The following is a 26,917-nucleotide window of genomic DNA, read 5'->3' as shown; positions in this document are numbered from 1 at the left end:
GTTTTGGGGTTTTAAAAATAAATAAGAACATATATTCAGTAAGTCGACAATTGGTTTATTTTGTTATATCAAATATGCATGAGTATATAACATGTATTATATGTTATGTTCGTGTAAATGTACCAAGTGAGTTAATAACAGTAAACTTCAACAAACGGGACGGTTCTCCCGGTTCATTCAGTATAAACACGGTGACGCTCCGTTGCTGTGGTAACAGGCTCGTTAGCAGTTAGCTAACTACCGCTAGACACCCTATCTGTGGTGGTTGTTGTTAGCAGCAAGATGGCGGTTCCCGTCCCGGCGCTCAGCCGCTGTGCTCTGCATCTTTAACAGTGGATCTCAGCCTCCGCGCCGCTCCGTGTCTCTGGCGCATGGAGCAGCAGTTCGGCCTCGCAGTCGGCACTGGATCTACGTTAGCGTTTGCCCTAGTTCGCGTTTGCCGGAGCAGCTACCGGCGGCTTTATACCGACTCCCCACAGTGTTCACCGGGTAAAATGGCGGACTGTCCGCTTCAGGCTGCAGGCTAACAGCTAACAGCACCGCGCTCCGTTTCTGAGCCGCCGGCTGGTTCCGCACCGGATCATTGTGTCCAGTCTGTGTCTGCATCGAAGACCGATTCTTCAGTGTCTGGTTAACGATACCGATTCCTGGACAGACGCCGGGCTCTGCCCGCACTAAACGCTGGCTAGTTAGCCACTGAGCTAGTTATCAGGCTAATGCTAACCCGCGCTGGCACCGAGCAGGAGACGATTTAAAACTTTCAGAAACTTGGACTGGAGACACGTATTTCCCCGTCACCGAGGACCGAGACAGATACATCATGGCTTCCGAACCCGCCGTGGTGCTGCAGCCCCGCTGGAAGCGCATCGTGGGCTGGACCGGGCCTGTGCCGCGGCCCAGACACGGACACCGAGCTGTAGCTATTAAGGAGCTAATGGTGGTGTTCGGCGGAGGAAACGAGGGCATCGTGGACGAGCTGCACGTCTATAACACAGGTACTGGGCCGTACATGGTACCAGGGTGGACACGGGCCGCTGTTGCGGTTACTCATGCTAATGCTAACTGTGCTAACATTCGCCCGTGTTAACAATGTCCAGATGCTAGCTGTTAGCATTGCTAAGGGCTAGCACAATGAGTGTGTTGTGTGTTTATGGTCTGTTGTTTAGCCAACTAGCCTTGGTTGGCCTCTGCTAATGCTAACAGAGCTAGCTTAAGTCTGAGGCAGCGACACGGAGAGAAATGGCGCGTTTTTACTGAAAACATTGGTGACGTTGCAGAGACACGCCCCCTGCTGCTGCAGCAGAAAACATGGAGGGAGGCTGAGGGACGTTCATGTAAACATGTAAACATTAACTTAATGATACCTCGATGATGATATGAAAACATGAACCAACCCAATTAAAAGTAGTCTGGTCAAGATCATTATCGAATTAATAATATGAATACAGATGAACAGTTAACCTGGTTGTAAATGAAACAACACCCGTCTATAGCTGAAACAATTACTCGATTAATCAAATAATAAAATTAGTCATCAACTATTTTGATAGTTGATTAGTCAGTTTGAAGCTTTTTTCATTATTAAAACAAGATTTCTGATTGTTTCAATGGAAATATTTTCTGGTTTCTTTTCTCCATAAAACAAAGACATCATTCAAACTGAATAATTTTGATTCATTTTCGATTCATCATGAAATTAATCGACATATTAATTATGAAAATAGTAGTTAGTTGCAGCTACATCTGTCTAACATCAATTATTTTATTCATCTTCAACATATTTTATAATCAATCTGTTTGATTGAAACTATTTGAAACAAAAGTTTTGTTTTTTTAGCTTCTTAAATGTGAATATTTTCTGGTTTATTTGCTCCATAAAACAAAGAAGTCATTAAAACTGAATCATTTTGGTTTGCGGACAAAACAAGACATTTGAGAACATCATCATTTCCAGGTTTGACAAACACTGATCAATGTTTTTATGCACCAAACAATCGATTAACCAGCAGATGAACAATTATTTGTAGCCCCCAAAAGAATGTTATTTAATGTTTTGCTCCGAAAACGTATAGAAGGATTTGATGTTACAAAACAACGTTACTAATGTTTAAAAATGTGTTATGAAATAATGTTCACTAATATTATCATTTTAACATTAAAACAATATTAATAATATAAAAGGTATCTCTCAGACTAAAAGGATTATTGACATGTCTGACTACTCTCCCCCCTCCAGCCACTAACCAGTGGTTCATTCCTGCGGTGCGCGGTGACATCCCGCCCGGCTGTGCTGCGTTTGGCTTTGTGTGTGACGGGACGAGGCTGCTGGTGTTTGGTGGGATGGTGGAATACGGCAAATACAGCAACGACCTGTATGAACTGCAGGTGAGTGATGTCACTGCAGAGGGCGGGGCACAGTGTCGGATCAGGGAATGGAAGATCACATTGTTAAAAGTGGAGTCGAGCAGCAGCAGCAGCTCTGATTGGTCCAGCACCGTGTTGTTTATTCTCTCTCTCGTTCCATCAGGCGAGTCGCTGGGAGTGGAAACGTCTGAAGGCCAAAGCTCCGAAGAACGGCCCGCCCCCCTGCCCACGCCTCGGACACAGCTTTTCTCTGATTGGCAACTGCTGTTACCTGTTTGGAGGATTGGCCAATGACAGCGAGGATCCCAAGAACAACATCCCCAGGTGAGAAAATGTCAGACAGGAACACTGAAGCTCCACTGACACCCGGTCAGTCAGCCCGACCCCTGACTGACCCCGTTGACCTCTCACAGGTATCTGAACGACCTCTACTGCCTGGAGCTGCGTCCAGGCTCCAGCGTGGTCGGCTGGGAGATCCCAGTGACGTCGGGTCAGCCACCGCCGCCACGAGAGAGTCACACGGCCGTGGTGACGAGTGGCCGCGCCGCCAACAGACTGATAATCTATGGAGGGATGAGCGGCTGCAGACTGGGAGACCTGTGGGTGCTGGACATCGGTGAGGCCCACTGACCACACTCACTCTGATTGGTCAGGGTGACGTACGGGATGTTAGAAAAGAAAATGATAGTCTTATGGCCTGTTTCTACCCACTCGCCTCCCCTCAGCATGGATAAGTTGTGTTTCCACTAGTGTACTGACCTGGTACAGGTGCTTTTTTTTTTTTTACAGTACCTGCTCTGGCGTGCTGAGTACATACTCTGCATTATTTCGCCAGACTGCCGGCCACTGATTAGTCAAACCGCCGTCACAGGAAGAGACGTCCAACACAGAATTCTAACTGAACAGTTCTGAAACTCCAGATGAGTTAAAAACGATCCTAAAAACGTGCGTTCATCTCCAACATTTACCAGGGAAATATTTAAACAGAGGAGCCTGGTGCTGATCGCGGCTGGCGTCACAAACCCTGTCGCTGTATTTCAGTCCAGTGACGGTGTCAGACGGAGTCTGTGCTGCGCTCGTGCAGGAAGTGCTGAACAAATACAAATGACTGCTTCACATGTCACTCGTTTGTGTGTCGCGTGTAAAACGAAGTCACCACATGACTCCGCCCACATTGAGTAGGTACTTTTTTTGTAGTGGAGATGCAACCTGAGGCGAGGCGAGGTGGACTTAAAAGTGGACTTTTAAAATCATATAAACGTTTTAATCTGACTGAAATGTGTCACAGGGTCAGGGTTGGTAGTTGAATTACTGTTCTGAACTGGAACTGAACTAGGGCTGCCACGATTTAAGTCATTTAATTTTTTTAGGTTTTTCAAACAAAGAAATTATTAAACCTGAATCGAAGCGAGACATTTGAGAACATCATCATTTCCAGGTTTGACAAACACTGATCATTTAAGAAAGTAATCAAGAGATTAATCAAATATGAAACCACACTGGTCGAGACTTTCTGCACTTGTTCCACAGTTTCATTTCCCGACCTTTGACCCGGAAATAAGAGTATATAGTAAGAGAGAATACACAGAGAGAAAAACATGGAGCATTTTTCAACTGAGGAGACTGAACTTATGCTGAGTCTCCTTAAAGAATCAGGTATTTTGAAGTTGATGGACGGTAGAGAGACACAGGGCGGAGCTTAAACTGTGCTCAACCAGAACATGCTCAGCAATATTGTAGTAATAGGAGGCGTATCGCCACCTCGTGTGTGGAGTCAGACACGCTTCAATAGTCAAAAGTTGCTGGTAGCTTGACTTCATTGTGCTGTGAAAACACGCGCTGACCTGTGATTGGTCGCTGTTCTCATGACATCACAGACTCCATGACCTGGACCAAACCAGCCCTCAGTGGAACCGCCCCCCTCCCACGCAGTCTGCACTCTGCCACCGTCATCAACAACAAGTAAGTGTACAAGAACTGCGGTCGAGTGGAAACTTTCCACGGGAAAAACGTGAGTTAATGGGAATATGTGAAACTAATCTTTTTTTATGTAATTTTAATTTGTCGTTTTTAATGTAATGATGCTGCTCTTCTGCCCCCTGCTGGACACTTTACTGTAACTACACAAGAATTTATACCAAATATTTAAATATTTTTTTACTTGTTTACTCACTTGTGCTTATGATGAAACACATTTATTTTTTTATGACAGTTTCTTTAAATGATCCCAACTCTCCAGTTCATTCTCTTTCATTACCATGGAAACTTCCCAATGTGGAATATTTCCAAAATTCCCAAACTAAAGCTCCTGTGGAAAGTTTCTGGAAATTGAGTGGGAATTTTCTGCCCTCTGCAATCCTAACTGCAACTCATACAGTGCAGCCATTAATCCTCCACCCGTCTCTGCATCTTTCTCCACCCGTCTCTGTCAGGATGTATGTGTTTGGAGGTTGGGTTCCTCTGGTGATGGACGACGTTAAAGTGGCCACTCATGAGAAGGAGTGGAAGTGCACCAACACACTGGCCTGTCTCAACCTGAGTACGTACACACACACACACACACACACACACACACACAGGTGTGTTGACCTGTGTGTCTCTCTGCTCAGACTCCATGTGTTGGGAGATGGTGCTGATGGACAGTGAGGAGGACAACGTGCCTCGGGCTCGTGCAGGTCACTGCAGCGTCGCCATCAACTCCAGACTCTACATGTGGAGTGGCAGAGACGGATACAGGAAAGCCTGGAACAACCAGGTGTGCTGCAAGGACCTGTGGTACCTGGAGTCAGGTGAGCTGCAGCTACACACACACACACACACTGTGCTCCGGTCATGCAGGAAGTACTGAACCATTCTGTAATCGACCGATTCTAATGATTCAGTCTCACCTGTCTGTCTCTCCGTCCTCAGAGCGTCCCTGTCCTCCGTCTCGTGTTCAGCTGGTTCGTGCGAACACGTCCTCTCTGGAGGTGAGCTGGGGACCGTCTCAGACGGCCGACACTTACCTGCTGCAGCTGCAGAAGTACGACATTCCCGCGACACCTGCCATTAGCACCGCCCCCCAGAGCCCCACCTCCTCTGACCAGGCTGTCCCGCTCTCTGGCGCCGCCCTGGTTCCCTCCCCCTCCACGTCTGTGGCTGGAAGCCCGTTGGCTTCAGCGGTGAAAGCACCAGGTGAGGTCCCACACCTGCACAGGTGAGTCTGCTGCTGTGTCTCACATGTGTCTCACATGTGTCTCACCTGTCTGTGTTTCTGCAGCTGTTCTCAAGGTAGCGGCAGCTCCAGGAGCAGTAGGCGGAGCCTCCATCATCACCGTGAGACAGGCCACGCCCAAATCGGCGGCCGCGGTGACACTTCCTGCGGGAGTTCGTATGGTGGTTCCCACTCAGGCAGCACAGGGGACGGTATGCACCGAAGCTCCACCCACTTTTGTCCACGGCCACCACCTGATGTGACACATCCACACTCGTGACGAAACCTGAAACGTTTCCATGGCAAAGACCATGAGACTGGTGAAAGGAGTTGTCATGGCAACGGTTCAGGTGTTAAGGCACCTGATGACATCATGGGCTGTAACTGAAAGCTCCAGTGTTGGACTAACCTTTGACCCTCCCGTCTGCTCTCAGCCAATAGGAAACAGTCCTCAGATGAGCGGCATGGCGGCGTTAGCGGCGGCGGCCGCAGCCACTCAGAAGATTCCGCCCTCCTCGGGAGCGGTGCTGAGCGTCCCCGCGGGAGCAGCTGTCGTGAAGGCGGTGGCCGCTAAAGTGGCCGCTCCTGTTACCATGGTAATGACCCCATGTTTTCAGACAAGCACACTGAATGAGTTTGTAAACGTGCAAACCTTTGCTCGCCGGTCACGTGACACAGCCGCTGTTTCCTGTAGATGACAACAGCTGATTTCTCTCTCTCAGCTGACTAACCCGGCCACACGCATGCTAAAGACCGCGGCCGCTCAGGTGGGCGGGGCCTCCATGCTCGCCAGTCCCGGGACGCCAGGTCGACAGCTGATCACGGTGCACAAGGCGGGTGCAGTGCCCGTCTCCCAGCACGGTCAGGTGGTCACCACGATGGTGGGTGGAGTCACAAAGACCATCACCCTTGTGAACAGCCCTCTCGGAGGGGGCGGGGCTCTGGTGAGTGATGTCACTTCATACGTGCAGTGTGTCAATGTCGACAGAGCAGATGACGTGAGTGTGTGTGTTTCAGATCGGGAACCTGGGGAAGGTGATGTCAGTGGTCCAGAACAAACCGGCTCAGACTGCAAGTGGCGCCGTCGCTCAGCTCCTCCAGGTACGACTTTCTGTCCAAACACGTGCAGGGACTTTAAATAAAGTTATCATGTGATTAATTCTGACAGGTTTTTGTTATCTTTGGTGTAACTGGGAAAAAAAGACGCGGAGCATCCTGAAATTAACCAAGCACCACTTCCTTTCTACCTGGCTTTCAAAATAAGAGGCTTTTCACTATTACTTATGTACACTGATGTAAAACTTTTGCCTTTAAAAATAGTTCACTAACAGTGTCTTGTGAAACAAACTCATCTTATTTTTAGTGTCTGTACTCATTCCACAACTGTCGTTAGTGGTAACAGGAAGTAGTCAAATCAGGTTTCTGGTAACAGCCTGGCAATACATATAGCTTCCAGTCTTCTAAAGTATAATTCATGTGTTTAGTGTCTTTCATTGTATCACTTCATTCTATGAAATATTAATGTTATTCCACAGTCAGTTTAAGAGTTTCTTTTTTTTTTCTGTCTTTTTTTTAATAATTAAAACTAGTTTGTAAATGTGAATTTACAAACTAAATTTCTGTTTTCTTTGCTCCATAAAATAATAAAATCATTAAAACTAAATTATTTTAGTTTGTGGACAAAAACGAGACGTTTGAGAACATTGTTTCCATGTCTGACAAACGCTGATCAAAGAACAGGTGTGTGTGTGTGATTCAGTCATTGACCTCTGACCTTGTGTGTGTCCTCAGGCGAAGGGCGGTCTCCCCGCAGGAACCATCCTGAAGCTGGTGACGTCAGCAGACGGTAAACAGACAACGCTCGTCAGCGCCGCACAGTCTGGATCCACCAGCAGCAAACCCACCATCATCAAGACCATCCCAATGTCAGCGCTGCAGGGAGGGGCCGGTAAACACACACACACACACACATGCACCTAATGTGATGTGAATGAGTAAATCTCCCCACAGGGAACAGTCCATATACCATCCTCACTACCAAGGTGATGTCACCAGGAACGATGGGAAAGATCATCACCACTGTCCCAAAGATGACCACAGGAGGTCAGCCAGGGGTCACACAGGTAACAAACACACACACACGTACACATTAAACACACACTCACGCATGCGCACGCACTCACATACACACACACACACACACACGAGACATATTATGCAAAATCAACTTTTTAGCCATTTTAATACTTATATTAGGGACTCTGGAGGCCCTACCAGTCGCCAAAGTGTGGAAAAAGAATACTCAGTCATGTTTTCATGGTCCCCCTTAGTGTAAGTATAGGCGACAAAACACTAGATGTTGCCGGATAAAGTCAGCAAACGTGTGTTCGTGTGTTCGCACCACTTTGCATCAGACTGTGGCCAGCGGTCGCCGTATTTAGTCAGCGAACGTATTTCACCAACGTACAAACACACACATTTTTAAGAAAAGGTCACATAGAGCTCATAACTGACCATTCTGACACGTCCTAATTAAAAATATTTGTTCAGTACGTCCTCCATGACCGGAGCACAGACTCAGTCTGATACAGTCACATACAGCGGCAGTTTATGCAGCTCGCCACACGCAGCTGGCGATCAGCGGTGCTGTCCTTAAGTGTTTTTAACTGATTTACAGTTCGGCACTGTTCGGCTCGATCCTTATGTAGGACGTCTCTTCCTGTGACGGCGCTCTCGCTGTTTTCCGTGCACGCTGCCATGTTGATATTGTCAGAACTAGTGGAGGGAGGGAGAGACGAATGGAGCGGAGGGAACAGGAGCTGAGCGAGTGAGCGCTGTAGAGGACAAATCAGACACCCCCTGGAAGAAGTGGGTGTGTGTTTGCCCGTGTCTCATTTGCATATAAAGGAACCATGCACGAAAACCGAGCGTTCTGAAAGGGGCGGGTTTAGCAGGGTTATTGAACTGCTATGATGCTTCATCCTTATGGTATTTTGACATCTGTCACTGACATGTTCATTAGGACACCAGGGAACTATTGGGGGAAATAGGGTATAATATGTCCCCTTTAAACACATACACACACACATAGATAACACAGGTGTGTGTGTGTTCAGGTGGTGTTGAAAGGAGCTCCAGGTTCTCCGGGTACCATCCTCAGAACTGTCCCGATGAGCGGTGTGCGACTGGTGTCGCCAGGGAGCAAGCCCGGCATCACCACTCTGGTCGTCAAGGCAGCCTCAGGTAAATACTGGTGAGGTGTGTCTCCATGATGACGGTGTCTGACTGGACAGACTCCCGCTAACGTGTCTCTGTGTGTCTCTGCAGGCGTGTCCACTCTGGCCACAGTGGCAGGAAGTGCTTCCACTACTGTGACGGGCGGCACCATCGCTGCCTCCAGCGCTTCCCTGGCCACACCCATCACCACCCTGGCAACCATTGCTACGCTGGCCAACCAGGTTACCACAGTGACGGCCAGTGCAGCTGTACCTAAGCAGGTAAAGCCCGTCAACGTTGGAGTGCAGTGACATGTAGTGACAGACCTGCAGTGACGCTGTCGCCCCCTGCAGGTGACACTGATCACAACGCCGAGCGGTGCCGAGGCTCAGCCACTGGTCCAGGATCTGCCCGTCTCCTTCATGGCGTCGCCCACCTCTGAGGAACCAGGAGGTACGACGAGCACTGCGACTGTGACAGGTACAGGAAGCGGTACCGTGGCAACTGCTGACTCCTCCCCTCAGCTCATCTGATGATGTCACTGTGATGTAGTTGCAGGAACGACCGTGTGCTCCAACCCGCCCTGTGAGACGCACGAGACCGGCACCACCAACACCGCCACCGTCGCCATGGCAACCATGGGTGGCGGCAACAGGGTGTGTTCAAACCCACCCTGCGAGACGCATGAGACGGGGACGACCAACACCGCCACCGTCGCCACAGCAACCATGGGTGGGGGGGACAGGGTGTGTTCAAACCCACCCTGCGAGACGCACGAGACAGGGACAACCAACACCGCCACCGTCGCCTCCACCAGTATGAGCCGGGAACTACAGGTGAGCCGTCATGTGGTCGGAGTAAAGTCAGCAGACACTGATCTGGTCTATAATAAGCTGTGAGCTTCTCGCCTCACCACGGGAGGGACTTGACCAGGATCCAGGTGAACCTCAGGTTGTCATCTCTCCTCAGGTGAGCTCAGCTCAGCAGTCTGCTCTTTCACCCGTCGTCACCGTGACTTCGTCAAACGTCTGCTCCAATCCTCCATGTGAGACTCACGAGACCGGAACCACCAACACCGCGACCACGGCGGGAGCGGGAGGAGTCAGACAGGTGAGACGCTAGGTGGACGTGCGCGTGAGCGTACTGGCGAACGTCCAGGTGAGCTGTGGTCACAGCGAAATTCTGTTTCTGCTTTCAGGTGTGTTCAAATCCTCCCTGTGAGACCCACGAGACTGGAACCACCAACACAGCGACCACAGCAGGAGCGGGAGGAGCAGTCAGACAGGTGAGACAGCAGGCGGGCGTGCAGGCTGGCGCGCAGGCAGGCGCACAGGCGGGTGGCCATGATAAAAAATAAACCACATGTACTTCATGTTTGCAGGTGTGTTCAAATCCTCCGTGCGAGACCCACGAGACTGGAACCACCAACACAGCGACCACAGCAGGAGCGGGAGGAGCAGTCAGACAGGTGAGACAGCAGGCGGGCGCGCAGGCTGGCGCGCAGGCAGGCGCACAGGCGGGTGGCCATGATAAAAAATAAACCACATGTACTTCATGTTTGCAGGTGTGTTCAAATCCTCCGTGCGAGACCCACGAGACTGGAACCACCAACACAGCGACCACAGCTACAGGTAACAACCTGCTGACTCACCTGAAACTTGCTGGAATATTTGATTCACTGTTTCCTCACTTCCTGTCCTGTGTGTCCAGCTCAACAGGGTGGAGACAATCTCCAGGGAGACTCCTCAGACCCCACCTCCTCCTCTGACTCCACCCCCTCCACCACCACAGCCAATCAGAGCAGGGCCGTCACCACAGTTACACAGGCCACACCCACACCTGGACCTTCCATACCGGTGAGTGATGCTTGTGACACTGCTTCTGAAGAATTTATTATTATTAATCTATGGCTGTGTGTCAGCTGGGATTAGCACCAGCAACCGTCACATGAGGATACAACAGTGGATTAAAGAGAAGAATGAAGAACCTTAATCAAGTTTATTTGACCTTTGACTGCAGGGAAAAAAAAAAAAGTTCTTCTACAGTCAGTAGAACTGTGATTCAGTGTGTGTGTGTGTGTGTGTGTGTAGGCGATCTCCTCATTGGTCGGTGAAGAGAGGGCGGGGTCAGAGGCCGTTGCCATATTGACGGAGGAGGCGGAACCTACGCAGACAGTCAGTCAGTCAGAGGCTGTGATGTCATCAGCAGCATCAGTGTTACAGGTTCAGGTGGAAGGCAGCGAGGCCACAGCACAGGTAACACACACACACACACACAGGTACCCAGTCAACCAATCAGCTGGTGGTTGTGTTAACCCCGCCTCCTCCTCCTCAGATGGAGACATCAGACAGTGGTCTTCCTCAGGAGCTGATGTCATCAGACGGGGACGAAGGTGACGTCGTCTCTGGAGCGACGACCCTGATGGTGACGGGACTGACCCCAGATCAGCTGACTGTTGCCACGGTAACAGGAGACGCAGCTCAGCAGGCGACGATACAGGCAGTGCTTCAGGCTACAGCACACAGAGGTAACGCACACATATACACACACACATAGGACATGAGAGGGACAGTGTGTCCTCATTATGTCTCCACATGTCTTTGTGTCAGTGGACCAGTCCATCCCCATCGTCCTCACCCAGCAGGAGCTTGCTGCTCTGGTGCAGCAGCAGCTGCAGGACGTCCACAACCATCCAGAACCAGAACCAGCACAACCAGAGCCGAGCAGTGTCCCCACAGGTGAGTCGCACGCTGATGACCACACATGCACACACACACACTGTCACACCTGTTCTCCTCTGACCCTGCCTCCGTTTCCCAGAGGGCCTTGCTCCCGCAGACAGCCTCAACGACCCAACAGCGGATGGAAATGTCCACGAGATGACATCATCAGCCGTCACCAGTGCTGTCGCACGATTGGCCAGCACGTTCAGCCCCGCCCCTCCTCTGACAGCAGGACCAGTTAAGATTGCAGCTGCCCCTGTCAAGACCGAGACGACCAATGGCATTGCAGCAACTACAGGGGTGAGACGTAGCAACATGCTAACAACACACTGACAGCATGCTAACAACACACTGATAACAAACAGACATCATGCTAACACTGTGTGTGTGTGTGTGTCCAGGTGAAGACGTCGGGTGGGGACAGTCATTGGTACGACGTCGGGATCGTAAAGGTCACTAACATGGTCGTCTCTCACTTCTATGTCCCATACGACGACAACGTGGCCGACGTAAGTTTGTCTCACTTTAACGCCGTCTTCATTGGTGAGATGGTGATTGATCAGCTGTTATTGATGACCTTTGACCCGCAGGACGATTCAGGTGTGCCACCTGACTACAGTCAGATGAAGAAGGTGGAGCTTCAGCCAGGGACCGCCTACAAGTTCCGTGTTGCAGGGATCAACATCTGCGGCCGCGGCGCCTTCTCCGAGGTGTCGGCGTTTAAAACGTGTCTGCCCGGTTTCCCTGGAGCGCCCTGTGCCATCAAGATCAGCAAGGTGAGCCACTTCCTGTTGTGAGTCAGTGAAGAGGAGGATCATGGGAAATGGAGTTCAGTAATGTGACGTGTGTGTGTGTGTAGAACCTGGATGGCGCTCAGCTCACCTGGGAGCCTCCGGCCGTCACGTCAGGCCGGATCGTAGAATACTCGGTTTACCTCGCCATCCAGTCCAGTCAGGCTGCCGCCTCTTCAGGCTCTGGCCCCGCCCAGCTGGCGTTCATGAGGGTCTACTGCGGCGCGAACCCGTCCTGCCTGGTCCAGGCCTCCAGCCTCGCCAAAGCACACATCGACCACACCACCAAACCCGCCATCATCTTCCGCATCGCAGCTCGCAACCAGAAGGGCTACGGTCCGGCCACGCAGGTGCGGTGGTTACAAGGTGAGGAAAAAAAAAACTGGACACACGTGAAGGTTAGAGGGCGAGAGAGGCGAGAGAAACTGACGGGTCATTGTTTGTTTTTCCTCCTGTAGAGACGAGTAAAGACACGAAAACAGCAGTGAAGAGGGGCGGAGCCTCTGACACGTAAGACTCACTCACACACACACATTTTTATTTTGCGATGACTTGTTTTTTAATCGTCTCTCTCTCTCTCTCTCTCAGGAAACCTGGTGGACCAAAGAAGTTCAAAACTGACCAATAAGAGCCTGAGTCTGCTGACAACTCTGGTTGCCATGGTGATGGGTGGGGGGGGTGTGGATCTGGCCAATTCCTGTCCAGCAAGAAACGAACTAAAGTACAAAAGACTTGTAGCATATTTGTAAATTATCGGCCATTCTGACGGTGACACCGTTGTCATGGAGACGACAGGGGTGGAGTCAACAGTGTTTCATGGAGAAATGGGAACAATAAAGTTTGAGTTTGTTTGAGTCGTAGCTTTTTTGAACATCATTTGAAAGGTCACTATGCTGTCAGGGGGGCGGGGCCCCAGTCAGGGGGGTGGAGTTTAAACTTTCTCTGTTGTACATAATTTCCTTTTTGTTTTTTTTTTATATAATCGTTACAAAAATTGTTTCTGATTTTTCTTCAGTTGATGAGACAGAGCGCCCCCCACTGGTCAGTGGGCAAAACTGCAGCTATTCAAAAATTAAACCTGTTTGTCAATAATCCCTGGATCAATAAAGATTTTTAGAGCATTTTTACACCTGAGTGGAGTCCACTTCCTGTCATGACTCGGCTGTTTTCTCGAGGTTTGTTAACCGCTCACCCTCCCACACCAAAGTCCACGGAGAGAATCAGTGATTTTTAGCTCGCAGGGACACGGGAGCTGCTGGTCTACTGCTGAGAATCTGTGACCGTGAGATGACGACGTTCTTTAGATATTGTAGACAAACTGATTAAAAATCTTGTTTTAGCTTGTGGGTTTGAGATGGCCACCAATCCATTTCATGTGGTTCACAAGTTATTTATAAATATATATATCTTGTTCCATGTCAAACAAAAACTTTTATTTTATAATTCTCTTAAATATTGGTAAATATCAATTCTATATCATGATGGAATATTGTGATATAATTTTATGTGTGGCTCATTTCTTTTTTTCACTTGAGCGCCCCCTCCTGGCCAGACGAGATGCTCATTGGCGCTCAGGTTGTTCGTGTGACGTTTACACAGTGTGATGTCTTGTGTTTTCCTCATAAACATCTAAACAAACGTCTGTAAACAACATCACAAATTGTCCCTTTAAATTCATCTATGAATCAGATCACAGACAAACATGTGACCTTGTCTTTATATCTTTCCTGTGCATTTACTGTAAACATCTGATCATTGATTATTGTTGCTGATCGATCAGTTCACGTCATCCCCTCGTTCCTCCCCAGTCCCTGTTTGAGCGCGCGCGCACCCTCAGCGTGATCGGGCGCGTTCGTGTGGCGTGTTGCAGTGAGCGCGCCTCGTGGTGCTGATGTTGTGAAGCAGGAGGATGAGGACTGATCACTCCATCGATCCGCGCTCATTGGTCAGCGTCTGCTGATCAGCTCCTTCGATCCTGGAGCGGCCTGCACGTGGTGACAATCGATTATCGGGTCATCGATCAGGCACCCGCGGGGACACGCGAGGCGGCGGTGGCGTGGGGCGCGAGCCGCAGCGGGAGACAATCAGCTGGCTGTGGATGCAGTGACGGGGGTTCGAACGAGCGGGTACAGGTGAGTCTCAGGTGCACGCGCACCTGACCCTATGTCAAAGTTGTTGGTTTGAGGATGTAAAGGCTCGTGCACAGCAGCTTCCGGTGGAGAGGAGAGAAGAAAATTGTTTGTTTACACTGAAAAAAAAACTTCCCTTTCAACCGGCTCCACTGTTGTGTGCGTGTGTGTGCGTGTGTCCAGTTAAATTAACTTAACTCATCCATCACCTGACCTTCAGCGAGTCTCTGCTGACAAAGATCATGTGACTGTCCTGAAAGCATCTCTGACCTCGAGTGACCTCTGACCTCTGACTCATTGTTTAAAGTGTAAAAAACTTCACCTGTAGGTGGTGGTGTCAAGTGGGTGTGGTTCTTCACTTCAGCCAAAAACATCACATTTACGAGTTCAAACAGTTTGTCTGCGGTTTAGCAACATTAGCAATTCTTGCTACATAGTCGGCCATGACAGGTGTTAGCCACGCCCATCAAAGTGTTGTGAAACTGCGCGACGACGTGAACGTTCGTGAACGTGAACCTGTTCACAACCTCAGAGGTTTGTTTCTCCCACTACAACTCCCAGGATGCATTGCTCCAACTGTGTGTTTACACTGAACATAACGCGACATTTACACGTGATGAAATTCACACTCGCTCGAGCAGAAATATTCACACTCACTGTGACGGCCGATCAGATATTGAGGAAAGAGAGGGGGCGGGGGTTGTTTTTATCTGTAACTTCTGACAAAATGTTTGTCAGTGTCACACCTTTCCATACATTTAGTTAGCTTAGCATTAGCTGCAGGAGAGCAGTTGTTAGCAAACACATTTATCACAATATGAAATGAAAAATCACTTTGCTCTGTTTTAAACACTACAGTTCCCATGATGCTCTGCAGCTGTTGTTTCAGAGTCACTTCAGTCTAGGACTGTGACATCACCAGACCATGTCAGTCTGGTCCAAATCAGATCCTGATAACATCCAGATCCAGGTCTGTGAGGAATCAGCCTCTGACTTCTCCGTCAGTCGCACGGCAACAGGCTCTGAAGCTCTGTGATTGGACGCTTCCGCAGCAGTGCATTCTGGGAGATGTAGTGAACTCTGCTCAGTGTGAATGACTAGACTCACCTGCCTGAGTTGTGATGTCACTGTGATGTCACCTGACAACACACACACACACACACACACAAACACGTACAGAGCGCCGCCGGGGGTTGAGAGGTTATTGGTTGTCTGGCTGCAGCTCTCAGCCAATCACATGCAAGTATTCACAGTTGGGCTTTTCTACATTGTTGCCATGCGGAGAATCTGCTGCTGCCTGACCTACATTCATCCTCACACACACACATGCACACACACACAGAGTGATGCGTGTGTGTGTGTTGTTCTGCAGTCGGGACACACCCTGTGTTGGTACTGGGTCAAACAGCAGCTCTCTCTCTCTCGCTCACACACACACACACACAGCTGTAGTCTGATGAGAGACTCTGTCCCAGTGCATTGTGGGAAATGAAGTGTCACAGCTTGAGCTAAAATCAGACAAACCACAGACTGATCACAGTCTCGCTCTCTCTCTCTCTCTCTGTTTAATGAATGCTCTCTCGTCCTCGCTGACTAACCTTCACCAACGTAAAGTAACTTGTCAACGTGGACGAGTCACACACACACACACACACACACACACACACACCTGACCACAGGGACAGTGTGTGACACATGGACACTCAGTGTGTTTACATGTTTTAGAAATAAATAAATGTGTTATTGTGTTACAAAATTACTCTAAACACTGTAGTACACATGTCTGACCTGTGTGTGGCGCTGTAACAAAAACAAAGAATTGGATTTGAGATTTTAATTTGATGAATCTTTTTTATTTAAATATTTTGTACTTTATTCATTGGTGTCTATAAATTTGTCTTCTCTATTTTACTCATCGTTTACCAGGAAATTTCCTAGAAGCAGTGGTAGCGCACTCCATGTGCTCAGTGGCACTCCAGCTCTCAGCTTGTAGGGATTTGAACTGGCAACCCTCCAGTTACGAGCCATTTTCCCTTTCCACTTGCTTTAAGGCTCACATTGTGGTTCTGCTTGGATAAAAGCTGAAACAGTACAAACTGGTTCTCTGTGAGTCTGATCAGCAGGGGGCGCTCACAGCTGTGTGTCATAAAGAACCCTGAAACGCTTCACTGTTGTTCACACCAGTGTGTGAGAGTGGACGTAAGTCTTTAAGCCCCCCCCCTTCCTCCCTGCTGAGCTGAGACAGAAACACTGAATATGAATGTGTGTGTGGGGGGGTCTATTGTTCTGCTAATATGACTGTAATCATCAAACAGCTGATGTTACCAAAGTAAAAGGTTTACTGTTTTTTTAAAGGTTGATTTCTTTTACTGTGACGATGTAACCCACACACACACATGCACACATATACACATTCACACACACACATGCACACACACACACACACACACTTAGAAGCCTGCAGTAACTTTTTATTTAGGAGTGTAGTTTTATTTTGAAAAGCTGCAGTGGAAACACATGGGTGTGTGTGTGTGTGTGTGTGTGTGTGTGTGTGTGTGTGTGTGTAGCAGCCTCACTCAGTCAAACACTCAGAAACATCGCCTGTGACTGAGCTGAGACTCTTCAGTGAGAGGAGCCGGTTTATCCCGGGTCTGACCCGGGTCAGGACGACATGGTCCACACTGAGCAGGTATTTACACAAGTGTGTGTGTGTGTGAAGGAGAGAGAGTGAGGATGTAGTTCAAACTTATTTTTTCTGACGTGAATTTTTAGAATCAAACTATGTGTAACACACACACACATGGTGGATGACGAAAGGCTACAGCTGCAGACAAAGAGATGCAAATACTGTTTTTAAATATTCGACATAGAGAGTTACTGTGTGTGTGTGTGATTCTAAAAGAAAAAGCAGCTGTAATACAGATCTCTCTCACACACAGACTATATGTGTTGTATCTGTATAAACAAATTTAATCAACCAACATTATTTTGTGTGTTTGTTTGAGACTCATTCTGAGTGAAAACATGACAACGAAAAGCAGATTTTTATCGACTTTAACAAAAGACTTAGTTAATGAAATCTACATCAGTCTACATCTCTGATATCTATGTCACACGTTCATGTCTTTATCTCACTGTTAGACAGAATTTTCCTAAAGGAAACTGAAGTTTGTAAACCACTCACTCTCCCACACCAAAGTCCATAGAGAAAATCAGTGATTTTAGCTCGCGGGGACACAGGAGCGGCTGGTCCTTTGCTGCCTCGTGTGGTGTGACGTTAAAATCACTGGTTTTCTCTGTGGACTTCGGTGTGGGAGACTTAATGTTCATCTGTGTTTGACAGCATCATCTGTAGCTTGTGTTGTTAGCATGAAGCTAAAACTGTGTGGGTGTAACTGAGTTAGCTGCCTGGTGTTGTTAGCTTAAACATGTTCTATGAGCATTTTTAGCATAGCTTCTTGTTATTCACGAGCATTAGCTCACATTCTAACAAGATTTAGCATGTGGATCAGAACCACCAGAATCATCACAACTGGATCTTTTATGATCTGGGCCATGTTTTACTGGAAGAAGTTAAAATAATAACATGATGAGTGACGCAGCTACTGAGCTATCACCTGTTAGCACTGAAGCTAGCCGTAACATTAGTGGTTATTTACTAGCATTAGCTCACATACTTTAATTTTCTCTTCAAACTCATTAAAACACCAGAAACAGAAAAAAGAGATGTCACTACAGACTGAAGCTGTGATTGGCTCTGTCTGTTTTTGGGGGCGGGGCCTCAACGCCTCCTCCCATGAGTGACAGAGTTCAGAGAGAACTGACCTGATGGTGAAGACACAACAAAGTTTATCTGCTCCATCACACACCTGCATCACCTGAGAGGCCCCGCCCCCTTCACAGACAAGAGCCAACAAGAACATCGCATACCTGGGTGTGTGTGTGTGTCCGTCCACACTTTGATCCAACACTTTGATGTTTCACATCTTTGACTGTTCTGATCTGCAGATGAAGTAATCGCATTACTTTTAGACAGACTGTATGAACCCCCACTCTCACACACACACACACACACACACACTTCCCCTTCCTGTTTCCTGGCGGGCTCCACTTCCTGTTCTCAGGGACGTCCACTGTGTTGTCCTCAGACACAGGACGTCTTGTCCTCGCTCACAGGCTGCTGTTAGAGACAAGGACATGTTTACCTGTTGTTTACCTGTTGTTTACATGTAAACAACATGAACACAGACAGATTAAAGTTGATGTCTCAGAGCTGTTTAGTCAACAACACACTGATTAACCTGTGTGTGTGTTTGTGTACGTGTGTGTTTTTCTGTCTATGTAAAAACATGGTTTGTGATGTCATCACCACGATGGATCATTCTGATGGGCTGTTGTCTCTGTCTCTCACCTTGGCAGTGGTGGATCAGTGGAAGAGTGGTTCACCACAAGTTTGATCCCCCACTCCACTCGTCTCCATGCTGATTCGTCCCTGTTCAAAGGACACTGTGTTTTTTGAGGGCTCCTCTATTTGAACCCTTTCAAAATAAAAGCACCGCTCATGAACAGACGACACGAGTGACATAACCACTGAGTTCACCATGTTCACCATGTTCACCGCAGAGAGCAAGAGAGGAACTCTAACGCACCATAACACTTATGTTTTTCTTCTGTCTTTCCGCTCCCTCTGTAGGACAGACTGAGAACTGCACCTCCAACTAACAGCGGCGCAGCCTGTCAGTAACAGACTGTAGTTAGTGTCAGGCAACAGTAGGTGGTGCAGCAGCTGCTGGATGGCCACAGGAGTGAACTACTGGAGCTCGAATGAAGCCAGTTACAAGGTGAGTGAGTGAGGGAGTGAGTGAGTGAGTGAGTGATGATGCTGATCATGACTTCCTGTTCCACAGGTGAGTGAGTGTGTGTGGGCCGGAGAACACTCCTCCAGCAGCAGCAGTGAGGAGGGTGGAGGAGGAGGCGGGGTCACATGGGAAACACCTGCCATGGAGGTCAAAGGTCAGCTCATCTCAGCACTTGGTGAGTTTACACAACAAATGAGAGGGAGAGAGAGAGAGAGAGAGATGATCTGATGTGTGTGTGTGTGTGTGTGCAGACCCTCTCACCTGTTCAGACAGGAAACAAAGGGAGCGAATGGCAGAGCTGCAGGAGAGGAGGCGGGGCCTACAGTCACTGCTCAGCACACGATTGGCTGAGCTGAGACGCATCTGTCTGCAGGAGGCGGTGAGAGATGTGACAGATAGGCTCCTCTCACAGACACACCAAAAGTGGTGCGGTCCATTTGTTGCCGAACCAAAACGATCAAAAGTTTCCTGTGTTTTCATCGGTCAGGAGCTGACGGGGGCGGTGCCTCGTCACTTCCCTCTGGAGGCGGGAGAGAAGCTGCCCTGTGTCCGACGGAGGGGCGGGGTCTCACACCAAGGAAACAGGAAGTATCGAGCAGAGGTGAACAGCTGATGTTTGTGGATCTGATATGAAGACACCTGTGTGTGATTGACTGGATCAGCTAACTGTGTGTGTGTGTGCGTGTGCGTGTAGGATGAAGACTCTCAGCGTTCAAAGTTGAAGAAAACTTTATTTAGTGGAGCTCTGAGGAAACACAACGACTCTGAACACAACACACACACTCAGACACACACACACCACGGCAAGAGGACGACTGTACACAGAGGCTGCCACACAGGTAACACACACACACACTTACACAGACACACACTTGTAGTAGACGAGAAGCTATTGTTTTTAGAAAGACGAGGAAATCTGCTTCATCCTGCCTTTGTTTATTTTCTGTGTGTGTGTGTGTGTGTGCATATTTGTGTGTGCATGTGTGTTCAGATGACACAGTGAGGTCAGAGAGCAGCTCGACATCAGACTCAACAGGGCACGACAACGGTAACACACACACACACAGATGTGACATCACTGAGTCTGCCAGCCAATCACCTGACAGTTTGATTGACACCCCCCCTACAGAGGACAGTGTGTCTCAGTGTCGCCCCCTGCTGGTCTCTGCTGGTTCTCCAGTGGATGCTTATTATCAGAGTAAAACCAAAAGGAACTTACTGCACAACAGGTACACAACTCTGCATTGTGAGCACGTTAGCATGGACTCTTAGCATTTTTGACCCTTAGATTTAATATTTAGCATGTTAGCTGTGTCATTTTCTTATGTTATTATCTTTAGTATGTAAGTATGTTAGTTTACACATGTAGCATTTAACCTTTGACTTTTGACTGTCATGATTATCATTTTATGTTAGCTTTGATTTTTAGCATGTTAGCTTGGATGCCTCCTGTGTTGTCCAACACGACAATATGTCTGTCCTTCTTCTCTTTCAGGGCTGACCATTCAGAGACGTTACAGACCCACAAGCCCCTCCCCCTGCTGCCCGCCCATCCTCTCCCGCTACCCCCTCCCCCTCTATCTCAGGACTCCTCCTCTGGCCCCTCTGACCCAGGAGCCCCTGGAGAAGGCGGGATCAGGATTAACGCAGCTCGTCGCAGTAGTAGTTCAGACGGCCTCTTGGACCATATCCCTGGCCCGAAGGAGGACGGATCCATGACTGGAGTGTTCCGTAGCTCCGAGGTTCTGATAGATGGACGGACAAAGTTGAATAACAAATTCTCTGAGGGCCAAGGAAGGGGGGGTGGGGCAGGACGAGGAAGAGGAGGTGGTTACAGCGAGATCCTACTGGATTATGTCTGGGGAAAACAGCAGCAATTGCAGCGACAGCAGTCCCAGCCCAATCCTAGGCAGCCAATCACATCACAGCACCAACTGCTCTATAATGGCTACTCCTCCCAGACCACTGGAGCCCCACCCACCTTTCATAATCACCACGGTGAACAACGGCATGTCAAAGTGACCCGCACCAAATCATGTGGTCCCTTTCTTCCGGTGCAGCAAAAACAATTTGAGAACAACAGTCCTCCACGATCTGCCATCCAACCGGATCCCCATCCCCACCTGCTGCCCCCACGACCGCCGCAGCAGTCCCCCAACCAGGACCCCCAGCTGGAGGAGGCCACCAGGAGCCTGCACAAGGCTCTCGCCTTGGAAGGTGAGGTCATGTCACACAGCAGGAAAACATCTGGAAACACCAGAGTCCATCAACAGCCAGTGGAAGTTGATGGGCAGTGGTTGGTTTAAGACCAGCCGGTCAGCTGTATTCTGATCATTTGCAGTGGTTTGATTGTACATGAATGCAGGCCTGCCAGAAGGGCAGCGCTGTAGTCAAGCTTGGAGATCGACATGGCTTGTACCTGAGTTGGGTGGTGGACCGAGTCAAGTGAGGCCTGAACTTTCTGATGTTGTACAGTGAAAAGTGACATTTCTGAATGACAGATACAATGTCAGGAAAGAAACATGTTCAAAGAAAGATAACTGCACACCCATTTAGGTGTCTTTCAACCTTGCTGGGTGAGGGAGGAGATTATTTGGGTGAGGGAGGAGATGCTACGGTTGTGTGAGGGAATGCTTGGCTGGGCAGACCAAAACCTCAGTCTCAGAGCAGTTTAGCTGAAGCTGGTGTTCTTTCATCCATGTCACCATGTCTGCAAGACATCTGTGCCAAGACTGAAATTGTCTGGTGGATAAATGTGAGTATCACCAGCATAGCTGTGATATGGGAAAGCAGGTGAGTGGATGATTGGACCCAAGAAATGAATGTAAATAGCGAAGAGAAGGGAGCAAGACCTGAAATCTCGATGTCAGATTGCATAGATCACTGGATGGTGGTTTACTTATCGAAGACTGGGGACAGATCCTGTAAAATAAGGACGGAGGACTGGCCACCAGCTCTACTCAGTAGTAGTACTTCTGTCACAAACAACAGAGGTGTTTCTGTCAAGTGACCACTCTTGATGTCCAACTGACTGGAAACAAGCAGTGTGTATTTGCAGAGAGGAGAGGAGTCTGAGACCTGTTTGAAAACGGTTCATTCAGTGGCCTTTGATGGGAAAGGGTTTAAAGAAACTGGCAAACACCAAGTCTGTTTGAATGAGGAATTTAGTGATTCGTTAAAAAAACATGTTATTGCAGGCACACTGGTGGGAGATATTGTCTGGAGGAGGTTGGTAAGAATTGGGCCAAGTGTGGAGATAGTAGAGTGGCTATGAGTCAGGAGTTTTAACACCTGTTCTGCAGGTACCGTTGGAGCCAATCGCAGCTGACGTAGGGCAAAAGGTGGGGGTTCACACTCTGCATGTTTTTGGACTGTGGGAGGAAACCAGAGAATCCATGCATACCTAGAGACAACATGCAAACTCCATGGAGAGAAAGGCAAAAGTGCTTGCCACTACTCCACTGTGTGGCCGAAGTCTTTTGTTAAAGGGGACATATTATACCCTATTTCCCCCATTAAAATAGTTCCCTGGTGTCCTAATGAACATGTCAGTGACATGCTTTGGTCAAAATACCATAAGGATGAAGCATCATAGCAGTTCAATAACCCTGCTAAACCCGCCCCTTTCAGAACGCTCGGTTTTGTGCATGGTCCCTTTACATGCAAATGAGACACAGGCAAACACACACCCACTTCTTCCAGGGGGTTTCTGATTTGCCCTCTTTACAGCGCTCACTCGCTCAGATCCTGTTCCCTCCGCTCCATTTCTCTCCCCCTCCCTCCACTAGTTCTCTGACAATATCAACATGGCAGCGTGCACGGAAAACAGCAAGAGTGCCGTCACAGGAAGAGACATCCTACATAAGGATCGAGCCGAACAGTGCCGAACTGTAAATCAGTTAAAAACACTTAAGGACAGCACCGCTGATCGCCAGCTGCGCGTGGCGAGCTGCATAAACTGCTGCTGTATGTGACTGTATCAGACTGAGTCTGTGCTCCGGTCATGGAGGACGTACTGAACAAATATGTTAATTAGGACGTGTCAGAATGGTCAGTTATGAGCTCTATGTGACCTTTTCTTAAAAATGTGTGTGTTTGTACGTCGGTGAAATACGTTCGCTGACTAAATACGGCGACCGCTGGCTGCAGTCTAATGCGAAGTGGTGCGAACACAAGAACACACGTTTGCTGACTTTATCCGGCACATTAGCTTCATGTATAAAATCCTCTGAGGATGGAAGTTTGTGTGAAACACTGTGCTCCACTGTGCAGCCACCAACTGCACACTTGTCCCTCAGCGTTGACATAATACCACTCTTCCTCCCTCGCCTGCACTCTCGCAGGGACAAGGTGGAGCTAAGGTGGAGCTCTCGAAGTAAACTTACTGGTGGGGCGGTAACATTTGCGGTGAAATGCGCATGCTGCCTTCATAAGCGCAGGGAATTCAACATTGCATGTTTTATTGCCTAGGACCACGAAAACATGACTGAGTATTCTTTTTCCACACTTTGGCGACTGGTAGGGCCTCCAGAGTCCCAAATATAAGTATTCAAATGGTTAAAAAGTTGATTTTGCATAATATGTCCCCTTTAAGTGACATCCATGTGGTCAGTTCTCAGCAGCAGGGGGCACTGCGTAGAACATGTTGACTATGTGACTGCACCTCATATCACCTGAGGTATGACTTTAAACACCTGCGTTGTGATCGACAGGTCTGAGGGACTGGTACCTTAGGAACACAGCCAGTTCCATCCAGCAGAACCACACAAACGGAAAGGTGAGCACAGGCGTCATGTCTGGGTTTGAAGGTCAGTCAGGTGGAGGTGGAGCTCGGCAGCGCAGGCGGACGACTCACGGGGTCATCCAACAGTCGACCTTTCAGAATGAGACGAGTCATCATCCCACTCTGTCGCGTCACAAACAAAAGCTGCCACATTCTGCCACATTCCACGGACACCCGCTGCACGGCCGGTAAGTCGGCTCACCTCATCAAGTGGTCAGGAGGGCGAATCCTGTGAATGACACCTGTCCTTCTCTCTCTCTCTCTCTCAGGTCTGTCGACAACTCCCTCTACCATGACTCCTTCCCTCCTCAGAAAGAGGAAGTTCCTCTCAAAGAGCCGTGTGGCATCCAGCCCTCTCCTGGAACCCTGGTCTGACTCACTGGCCAATCAGGAGGCTGAAGACAGATCAGCTGATCAGTCGTTCCACACTGGTCTCCTGTGTGTCCAGGTGACTGTGGTGGGTGGAGGTCACCACTGGGTCCTGGTTCAAACATTCAAGCCATGATGATGTCACAGGATGATGCAGAAACAAACCCCGCCCACTTTTAGCTCATCTTTGATGTGTGTCTCGTGTCACTGACTCTGCTCAGACAATCAGGACACATGCAAGTTTTTATACAAACTTTTATTAACAGTGATGATGACATCACCAACTTTGACCAGCTAACCAACAGTAGTTAAACTAACTTTTGATAAGATCAGGTGACCAGGTGTTGATTCCTCAGGTGAGTCCTTCAGGTGTTTTTACACTTTTCTTCTGCACTAAATGTTGATCAGTGTCCAGAGACACAGACTCGTTTAGAGACGGATCCAAACCAAAGGTGAACGCTGCAGTGATGTGCGTACGACCTTTGACCCCTGCACTAAATGGTCAATGCCAAACCTTAATGAATATTAACGAACATGAACAGAAGGAAACAACACACACGGTGGTGGTGTGGTCAATGCAGTGGCCTGTTGAAAACTGTTAGCATGTCAAACTGTTGGCATGTTAGCCCATCAGAGTGTTAGCCTGCTAGCCAGTCAAGCTGTTAGCCAGGCGGCCTATCAGGCCTGTTGTGATGTTGTTCCCCTGTTAGCCTGACTGTTTGTGTGTTACCATGTTAACATGCTGCTCGTGCGTTAGCATGATGCCCTGTTAGCCTGTTAGGCTATCAGATAATTTGTCAGTCAAGCTTTTAACTTGTCAGGCTGTTAGCCGATAAAAGCATTTGCCTGTTAGCCAGACAGGCTGTTAAATTGTTTGCATGTTAGAAAGTCAGACTGTTAGCCTGTTAGCATGTCAGACAGTAGCTCACAAAGGACATGGCTCCTGAATTAGGACTAGGCTTATTAGCTTGTCAGGCTACTTGTCTGTTTCCCTGCTAGCCAATTAGCATGGTTAGCTGCAGCTGTCAAACAGGTCTCAGGTCAGTTTGCATTGACTTTTTCAGACATTTTTATTGTTCAGTTTGTCTCAGGAGACGACATCTGTCTTGTTTTACGTCTCACTGTCAACTTCTGTGTCCTCTCTGGACTGAAGACGTGTCCAGGTCCTCAGATTAGATCCAGATCCAAGCCTGGAGGCAATAAGTGTTTCTGTTTCAGGATGAAAATGTTTGCAGTGACAATCAGACAATGATGTCACAGAGTCAATCCCATGATTCCCATGAGATCAGTCGGTTTATTGATCGATTGAGTTGCTGCGAAAATATTTTATAAAACTATTTGAAACCACGTGGACAACTCTGTTTGTATGTTTGTTGCTGAAACTCTGCCGAGTCCCACTTGTTGCCATGAAAACAAGAATGTTCTCAGATCAGGCCACGCCTACTCTCATCCACACGACCATTAAACCAAAGGAAAACACAGTGGTGATGTCACTGCACAGGTAAACCTCACTCTGAACGATGGAGGCTCAGGTCTGCAGGTGACATCACACTGTGACACAGGACAAACCCCGCCCACTTCCTGTCACTGAACACGGGACACTGTTACACGTGTCACTGATTGATTGACAGGTTTGGTCAACACCGTTTGTTTGGAACTTCACTCTCAGCATGCACCTCTTCTCTCTCTCTCCACACACACACACACACTGTCCACTACTGCAGTACTACAGAGTAGTAACCTGTACTGCAGTAGTACTGCAGTATAAGGACTTCACCAGCCTCCAAAACCAAACCAAGTATCTAAAAATGTTGTTTCAATCAACAAAACAAACAAACAAACAAATAAACAATAAAGTATTTATGTTTTAAAACATTTGTTTATCATGAAAGTCGTCAATGTTAAAGTCACTGTACCAGCAGTACCAGTACTATGCAGTACTAGTACTCGTGACTCAGTCAGTATTATTAGTTTTGTTGAGGACCAGCTCTGTGATTTGGTCAGTGTAACATCACAGCTGTGATGCGTTCAGGTGCACTCTGTACAGTTTGTGTAAAAAAAACAAAACTTTTCTATCGTTGTCATTTGTATGTTTGTTTTTTATTTCACTTTGAAACGTTTTGCTGTTTCACACTGGAAAAGCTTTGTGTAAATAAATGAGCAACGGGTTGTAAAGATGCTGTTTTTAAAATAAACATTCACTCATTCATCCGCATGATGCGGTAAAACATTTTTCTTGTGGTGTCAGCTGTCATTACAGACCAAACCTACAGGGCGGGGCTGCAGACTCACCTGTAGCAGGTAAACAAAGAAAGTCTAACTAACCATCTGCTTACCAATAGTTACAATCTGGTTAGCATTTTGTTTAGGAACCTTTTAAATATTATTAGGAAAAGTAGTACCTGGTTACCAAGAGTTAGTGAAGGGTAACCAAAGATGAGTATCCAGTTATTAACAGTGAACCTGTTCAGAATTGTTATTAACATGTAG

At 48.2% G+C, this 26,917-nt stretch overlaps 2 protein-coding genes across 4 annotated transcripts; both read left to right on the top strand.

Moving 5' to 3' along the window:
- The first annotated feature begins 256 nt into the window (after positions 1 to 256).
- Positions 257 to 13,414, top strand: hcfc1b (host cell factor C1b). Its single transcript, XM_044037407.1, has 32 exons — positions 257 to 995; positions 2,237 to 2,385; positions 2,528 to 2,688; positions 2,778 to 2,980; positions 4,242 to 4,326; positions 4,797 to 4,903; positions 4,974 to 5,153; positions 5,275 to 5,538; positions 5,624 to 5,769; positions 5,992 to 6,153; positions 6,280 to 6,501; positions 6,575 to 6,658; positions 7,349 to 7,505; positions 7,568 to 7,680; positions 8,674 to 8,800; positions 8,885 to 9,054; positions 9,127 to 9,253; positions 9,326 to 9,609; positions 9,743 to 9,883; positions 9,972 to 10,058; positions 10,155 to 10,241; positions 10,338 to 10,404; positions 10,484 to 10,629; positions 10,864 to 11,028; positions 11,108 to 11,300; positions 11,383 to 11,511; positions 11,594 to 11,796; positions 11,898 to 12,005; positions 12,087 to 12,272; positions 12,356 to 12,653; positions 12,746 to 12,797; positions 12,876 to 13,414. The coding sequence occupies exons 1-32, from the start codon at positions 821 to 823 to the stop codon at positions 12,913 to 12,915; spliced, it is 4,818 nt and encodes a 1,605-aa protein (XP_043893342.1). The 5' UTR covers positions 257 to 820; the 3' UTR covers positions 12,916 to 13,414.
- A 729-nt stretch (positions 13,415 to 14,143) lies between these two features.
- ccdc120a (coiled-coil domain containing 120a) lies at positions 14,144 to 26,602 on the top strand. 3 transcript variants are annotated; one of them, XM_044037411.1, is made up of 12 exons: positions 14,144 to 14,419; positions 16,984 to 17,105; positions 19,110 to 19,257; positions 19,324 to 19,450; positions 19,527 to 19,654; positions 19,763 to 19,876; positions 19,970 to 20,114; positions 20,267 to 20,323; positions 20,405 to 20,504; positions 20,771 to 21,492; positions 23,988 to 24,246; positions 24,328 to 26,602. In XM_044037411.1, the coding sequence occupies exons 3-12, from the start codon at positions 19,210 to 19,212 to the stop codon at positions 24,431 to 24,433; spliced, it is 1,806 nt and encodes a 601-aa protein (XP_043893346.1). In that variant the 5' UTR covers positions 14,144 to 14,419; positions 16,984 to 17,105; positions 19,110 to 19,209; the 3' UTR covers positions 24,434 to 26,602. The 3 variants fall into 3 exon arrangements, with proteins under 3 accessions (XP_043893346.1, XP_043893343.1, XP_043893345.1); XM_044037408.1 differs by having other exon boundaries at positions 20,267 to 20,504; XM_044037410.1 differs by lacking the exon at positions 16,984 to 17,105 and having other exon boundaries at positions 20,267 to 20,504.
- Positions 26,603 to 26,917: the final 315 nt, after the last annotated feature.

Source organism: Solea senegalensis, linkage group LG11, assembly GCF_019176455.1.
Source record: "Solea senegalensis isolate Sse05_10M linkage group LG11, IFAPA_SoseM_1, whole genome shotgun sequence".
Taxonomy (NCBI): Eukaryota; Metazoa; Chordata; class Actinopteri; order Pleuronectiformes; family Soleidae; genus Solea; species Solea senegalensis.
Note: the sequence above shows the minus strand (reverse complement) of the source record. Positions and strands in the feature narration are given on the sequence as shown.

Bases quoted from the DNA above. Each gene is read 5' to 3' on its own strand.
- hcfc1b (XM_044037407.1), top strand. From the start codon at position 821: ATGGCTTCCGAACCCGCCGTGGTGCTGCAGCCCCGCTGGAAGCGCATC. The intron at 11,029-11,107 runs GTAACACACACA...CCTCCTCCTCAG, and splicing joins GCAGCGAGGCCACAGCACAG to ATGGAGACATCAGACAGTGG. The intron at 11,797-11,897 runs GTGAGACGTAGC...GTGTGTGTCCAG, and splicing joins GCATTGCAGCAACTACAGGG to GTGAAGACGTCGGGTGGGGA.
- ccdc120a (XM_044037410.1), top strand. From the start codon at position 19,210: ATGGCCACAGGAGTGAACTACTGGAGCTCGAATGAAGCCAGTTACAAG. The intron at 19,877-19,969 runs GTGAACAGCTGA...GTGTGCGTGTAG, and splicing joins ACAGGAAGTATCGAGCAGAG to GATGAAGACTCTCAGCGTTC. The intron at 24,247-24,327 runs GTAAGTCGGCTC...TCTCTCTCTCAG, and splicing joins GGACACCCGCTGCACGGCCG to GTCTGTCGACAACTCCCTCT.